At 38.6% G+C, this 6,892-nt stretch overlaps 1 protein-coding gene across 1 annotated transcript; it reads right to left on the bottom strand.

Moving 5' to 3' along the window:
• Positions 1–212: 212 nt before the first annotated feature.
• On the bottom strand, positions 213–1,166 carry LOC115524452 (putative olfactory receptor 52P1). Its single transcript, XM_030330753.1, has one exon. It carries the CDS (start codon positions 1,164–1,166, stop codon positions 213–215), a length of 954 nt encoding a protein of 317 aa, XP_030186613.1.
• Positions 1,167–6,892: the final 5,726 nt, after the last annotated feature.

Consider the following 6,892-nt stretch of genomic DNA (forward strand, 5'->3'; position numbering starts at 1 on the left):
AGTCAGCCAGGATGAGTGGTGAATTAAACAAGAGAAAGACAAGGAAATATTACAAAATAAAAATAAGAGAAAAATACACAACATCAAATGTCCCCGCTGAAAGGTATAACTGAATTGAAAAATAGCATTTTGGGGACAAAGTTGCAACTACTGTTAACATACCATGACTTCATAAAACAGATTCTGCCAATATGGGTTTGTATTTACATATTTTAGTTTCCAGAAATCTTCTTGCTTGGGAAGAAGAGACCAACCACTCGGTCACGAATCTGCTTGGTCTTGACGCCATACACCAGGGGATTGACTGCGGGAGGCACCAAAAGATACAAACTCGCAAAAATTATATGAATGCTTGGAGGTACCTTCTTGCCAATGCGGTGAGTTAGGAAACTAAACAGTGCAGGGGTGTAGGAGACAAGTATAGTGCACACATGGGCAGCACAGGTGCCCAGCGCTTTCGAGCGGGCATTCTGGGAAGACAGCCGGAAGACTGGCTGGAGGATTTTGGTATAGGATGCGGCTATGAGCCCTAGGTCCCACACCATCACTGAAAGGGCCACAGAGATTCCGTACACTCTGTTAATGAGGGTGTTGGCACTGGCCAACTTCACCACAGCCATGTGCTCACAGTAGGCATGATTGATGACATATTTAGTATAATATGGTAGCCTTTTAATAAGAAGAGGACCTGGAAAAACCATAAGGATAGCTCGGGTCATACTAGCTGGACCCATTTTAATGACCATTGGTGTTGTCAGAATGGTTGTATAACGCAATGGGATACAAATAGCTACATAGCGGTCAAAGGCCATGGCAACCAAGAGGGATGATTCAATTATGCAGAATGTGTGAATGAAATACAACTGTGTCAGGCAGGTGTCAAAGTCAATCCAATGTGCATCCATCCAGAAGATACCAAGCATCTTGGGGGCCGTGGAAGAGGCAAGAGCCATGTCATTCACTGCCAGCATACAAAGGAAGAAATACATAGGCTGGTGGAGGCTTGGTTCTAGTTTGATGGTGATGATGATTACACTGTTCCCCAGCAGGGCCAGGGCAAACAGGAGGCAGACGGGGATGCCAATCCAGCAGTGAAAATCTTGCAAACCAGGAATACCAACCAGGAAAAAAGATGAGATGTAGCTATGTGTAGCATTGTCTGCCATGTTAGAACTGGAGACTTTGCATGCTCAGATACAAAGTAGCCAGACTAATCTCCTATGCGCAGAATGAAGGATGGCAACTAACTCCACCATGGTCCTGCATGTGGGGAATCCAGACACAGTAGAAGGGTTAAGGCTCTAAATCTTCAGGTAAACCACTTTGCCATTCTGAATCTCAGTATCTTCATCTGCAAATGAGAAAATTGTGTTCATATTTCAGAAATTTTTTTCCCAGGTTTTGAATTTTATTTAATTTATTCTGTAATTTTTATTTCTTAATAGATGGTCAGATAGTAAAATAATGGTCTCATCATTGTGTCAAAGCTAGTGTTGCATTCTGTGATACAATCATTTTCAGGGACATTGAGATCAAGTATGGATACAAGTGAATAGACACACACACAAATTAACAAATACTTCAAAATGCAGTCATTATTTTAATGATATTCTTCTTCTCAGAGAGCATAACTTAATAATCAGTTCAGAGTAATATCTCCTAATCCTAATATATAAGAACAAAGCTTATAAAGTTAAAAACAATAAGGGCTTTATCATCCAAAGCAATTTATTCCTATTTTAGATGAACTCCTTAAGATGATCTGAAGGTGGACAGCATAACATAAGCACATAAACAGGAAAAAAGAGAAGATTTTATTTATTTGTGCTGTCATATGATTTAAAGTTGGTGCAAATAAGCATATGAGTTGGTTAGTCAGCCCAGTCTATTTTCTGCAAAGCCATTACTGCCATCTATAAACTCATCCCTACTTCTGGTTGGCATCCCAGACCTGCCTAATGACAGTGACGAGCAAATCATGTACAATTCAGCCCTTTAGACTCAGCAGCAAAAGCATTTTCTTATTATTCTTGCTCTCACCTCTCTTTTTCTTCCTGCCGTCCAGTTTCTACCCAATATTGTAGTTCTGGAACATGCACTCTACTCTTTTTGATCTGCTTCTTAAATTTATTTTTTTAAATGTTTATTTCTGAGAAAGAGTTGAGCAGGGGAGGGAGACAGAGGGAGGGAGAGACAGGGAGACACAGAATGTGAAACAGGCTCCAGGCTCTGAGCTGTCAGCACAGAACCTGACACGGGGCTCAAACCCACAAACCGCGGGATCATGACCTGAGCCAAAGTCAAGGTTTAACCGACTGATCCACCCACGTGCCACCGTTTTTTAAATTTATAATTGCTCATAGCATCTCAGTTTCTGTTCGGGAACTCCACTGATGTGAAGGCTCAAGATATATTGAGAAACTGGGGTGCCTGGGTGGTGCAGTCAGTTAAGCATCCAACTTCAACTCAGGTCATGATCTCACGGTTCACGGTTTGAGCCCTGCCTTGGGTTCTATGCTGAAAGCTCAGAGCCTGGAGCCTGCTTCGAATTCTGTGTCTCCTTCTCTCTCTACCCCTCCCCTGCTCATGCTCTGTCTCTCTCTCAAAACTAAATAAACATGAAAAAAAAATTTTAAAGATATATTGAGAAATATTCCAAATGGCAATGCTTCCTTCCTTTCATGGAGGTCTAAATAATATCTGTGTACAGAAAAAACTTTCTGGTTAGGGTAGATGCACGGCACTGTGAAACATGGTATACTGGTACTATACGAGTAAGTGTCTGAGATATTGCCTTGTAAGGAATTGAAAAATGTCAAACGAGTCATGAAATATTTCATAAAAAAAATCAGTGCTTAAACTTTAGCCACAATGTAGAAACCCAGAATTGTAGAAATTACTATATATGGATGAAGCCTGTAACTCCAGGCAGAGAGAAAAACTTGAGACAAAACCTACAGTAATCAAAAATTCCAAGTGTGAAAGGTTTCAAAGCATGTTAAATTTCTGCTCTTGTGAATTCTCACATAATAGTTTTCTACGTGGAAATTTGTTTTGCCAGGTTTCATCCTTGTATCTTCTGACAGAATCAAACACAAGAGATTAACCTACGCAGAAATATAGGAATACGTTTTAGCTAGGACACATTACTTATGATTGCAAAGGAGTGAGCATAATTACTTTTAGGAATCCTGCTGGTATATGTAAATATTTTACAATCATCTTTTAGTTTTCAATAAATTAACTTGTAAGAATAGTAACACATCTAATCTATACCGAGGGAAAATAAGTAAAGTCACTTCCCCTTAAACGAAAGGAGTTTCCTGTGCCATCCCTAGAAAATGGCACACAGGAAGTTACAGATAATGGCCCCCAAATGGCATTCTCCACTTCCACCTAGAAAGTCCTGTCTATCTTCTCTCAGGCTTAGTATGAAAGAAATATTGGAGACACCCATTTGTTTCCATAAGGTCATTCTTTACATTATCTTCAGCAGTCTGCTAGGACAGCCAGAATGTCTGTTGGCACAACCATCCCATCTGTTTCTGAACCATGTACATACCATATACCTTCTGACAGCCTGGCCTTTGCCATTTTGCCTGTTTCTGGGTCAGTCCACATAGCCCTTGCCTGGAACCTGCCGCTTCAGAGTGGGGGACCTTATCCGAATACCACAGTATTTTCTACACAGTGCTTCTGAATGCATTATCTACTTATGTATTAGAAGAATAACACATAAATAGATCCCACATGAAAATCAGTAAGTTCTACCAATTCTTCCCCCATGGGATTGTATCTCACTTGCTGGCAGCCACCAAGAAATTAAATTAGGAAATCTCACCATATTCCTTACCTCCTCAATCTGTTTATATCCAATCCTTCAGGCGAGCAACCACAAAGTCTTTGTTTCTGTTTGAGCTCTTACTATGTGCTTTGTAAGCGTTCATTTTCAGGTGATCCTCCTTCATCAAGAGTGTGAACTCCCAAAGGAAGTTACTGAATCTTAACTCTCAATAGATTCTGAGAGAAGATGGGATGTTTTCATACTTTCTCGACAAGTCTCTTAAGAATTTCACAGATTTTGGGGCACCTGGGTGGCACGGTTGGTTAAGCGCCTGACTCTTGATCTCAGCTCAGGTCATGATCTCACAGTTCATGAGTTTGAGTCTCATGTCAGGCTCTGCACTGATTGGTGCTGAGCCTGCTTAGGATTCTGTCTTTCCTTCTCTCTGCTCCTCCCCTGCTTATGCTTTCTCTCTTTCTAAATAAACAAACAAAACTTTTTAAAAGGCAGAAAAGAATTTCACAGATTTTTATCTTGCTTCCAAGGCTTCTGACCCACTAGAGATGGGCTGCATAACCAGAAAATTCCCTGTAGCAGATATTTCCAAGATTCTTCCATTAACAGATAGTGATCCAGTGGTGTGTGTGTGTGTGTGTGTGTGCAGGATTCTATTCAGCTCCTGTTCTCCACTACCAAATCATATTACTCACTATTCATTATGTCTCATAAACATGTAACATCAACCCATGATATATTGCAGATGATATTAAAAAATAACTAATATTCTCTGAAAATCCTCAAATGTTCATTTTCCATTGTAGCATATAGGCCAGTATGCTATGTGGGGTGTTTAAAAAGTATGACTGTCATTGCCATTGGAGCATTGAGGACTCTGTAGTTAAGTTGTCATTGTGGTTGCTTTGTAACGGGCTATTGTGATGCTCAGGAGACCCCTCTGTTTGGAAGACTGATGGGTCCCTGAGGAGAAATGAGGTCAAAGGGAAAAGAGGACTGGGCCAGGACAGAGCACAAAACAGTAACAGTGTCTCTCTAGAACAGCTATGTGAATGTTACACTCTCCCCAGAGCTTATACATAGGTAGTTCTCATGTGTTTCTCCTTTGGAGGATATAGTCTTAAGAGACTCTCTCATGATATCCCGTCAAATGAGATGCCTGAGATGCCAATCAAATATAGTTCACTGAAGAAACCTGTGAGAAGACTAAGAGAAAATCAGTTGAGTGTGGGCAAAATATCTGAAAATTGAAAGAAGGAAATTTCTGCCCTTAATTCCAGTATGACTGACTGAATTCTCATTTATGTCTCAGGAAAAGATTAAGGTGGTCTGAAAGTATAAAGGTAGCTCAGGCTATTGCATGATCTCCAGTTGGTTTTTCTTTCTCTCTTGTATGATTTTACTGACATGATTCTCTTACATCCAGTCAACTTATGTTTCCCCTCCCTATCAATATGTGCTCATATGCATGCACAGGTTTGTGTAATTCAGTCCTTCAGGGTTGGTGAGTCAGGACTGCTCTCCACTATGGCCAAACTCATCTATCATCCATCATCCCTCCCACTGTGCAGTAAGGGATCATTTTTATTTCCTCACATTTCTGGCAATGTTAAGCGTTCTATGTTCTCCTGATTTAATGTAGGGCTTAAAGAGGGTTCCTTTTAATTTCTACTTCCCTCATTACCAGAGAGTAAGAACATGGAGTCACATGTTAGAGTGCGTTTTGCCCTTTTTTCTCTACTGTAACTGTTGTTACTCTTAAGTTTTCTATTGGAGACTCGATTTTTCTTGCAGATTTCCCACCTAAGTCTTACCAAAAACATTGCAAACAACTTCTCCCAGTCGGTCTCTTACCTGTCATGTTTGATTTTTTTTCCACTTTTTTACTTTTAACCGACCTATAAATTTTTTATTTAAAAATTATCATAAAGATATTCGCTTTTTTTCTTTCAGCATACAATATGATAGGATTTAACATATATAGAGAGTCATCTAATCTTCATCATAATCATGATGCCAGAAAGCATCCCTTTATTCCAAAAATCTTCTCGATGCTCTCCCTTTATAGTCACATCTACCCTGACCCATAAGCACTGGTAGACACTGGCCCGTTCTGCACCACTAATAATGGATTTTCAAAATGGCATATAAATATGAAAGCCTACACTATCTAATTTTTGATGTTGGATTATTTTACTTAATTTAGTGCCTTTGAGATTTATCCAAATTGTTTTCTAAATCAACATTTTCTGTAATGTAAAGTGAATTCCATTGTATAGATTTAGTACAATGTGTTTAGTCACCTGTTGAAGAACATGTGGGTTATTTCTATTTCTGGGCAATTATGCTTATACATACTATATTCATCCACGTGCAGCTTTTGAATGAACATTTTTAAAATTTTTTCCAGTGTTACTCATTATTAGAATTGGAAACTTCAACACTCCTCTTTCAGTAATTGATAGATCAGGCAAGCAGAAAATCAAGTAAGACCTGAATGTAAATACAAATCACTGTGTTCTATTCAACAAAATCAGTCATTCTGGGACATAAGACTCACTTTAATTTAAAATAATCAAAATCATACAAAGTATGTTCTCAGACAATAATGGAATTAACCTTGCTATCAACAATAGAAAGATAACTAGAAAATCTCCAAAGTATTTGGAAATTAAACACATATGTCAAGAATGAGTTCTTGAGAGAAATTCATATGATATGCCCATGACTTCTGGTGCCCATTATCTTTCTGAGAAACCAGCTATAAATTTTATTGGGAATCCCTTGAATGTAATGAGTCATTTTTTTTTCTCTTTCTGCTTCAAGATACTTTTTTCCCCAAGTTTTTATTTAAATTCCAGTTGGTCAACATACATTTTAATATTAATTTCAGGTTTAGAGTTTAGTGATTAATCACTTACATATAATACCCGGTGCTCCTCATGAAAGATTCTATCTCTATCCTTGAAAATTTAACTATGATGTGTCTAGATATGGATATCTTTGAGTTTATCTTGCTTGTTAGTGCTTGTTTTTATACTTCATGATGTTTATTGAGGTCTTGAATATGTAGATTTATGTTTTCCATTAAAT

The sequence above is a fragment of the Lynx canadensis genome, chromosome D1 (assembly GCF_007474595.2).
Source record: "Lynx canadensis isolate LIC74 chromosome D1, mLynCan4.pri.v2, whole genome shotgun sequence".
In the NCBI taxonomy this organism is placed as follows: Eukaryota; Metazoa; Chordata; class Mammalia; order Carnivora; family Felidae; genus Lynx; species Lynx canadensis.

Bases quoted from the DNA above. Each gene is read 5' to 3' on its own strand.
- LOC115524452 (XM_030330753.1), bottom strand. From the start codon at position 1,166: ATGGCAGACAATGCTACACATAGCTACATCTCATCTTTTTTCCTGGTT.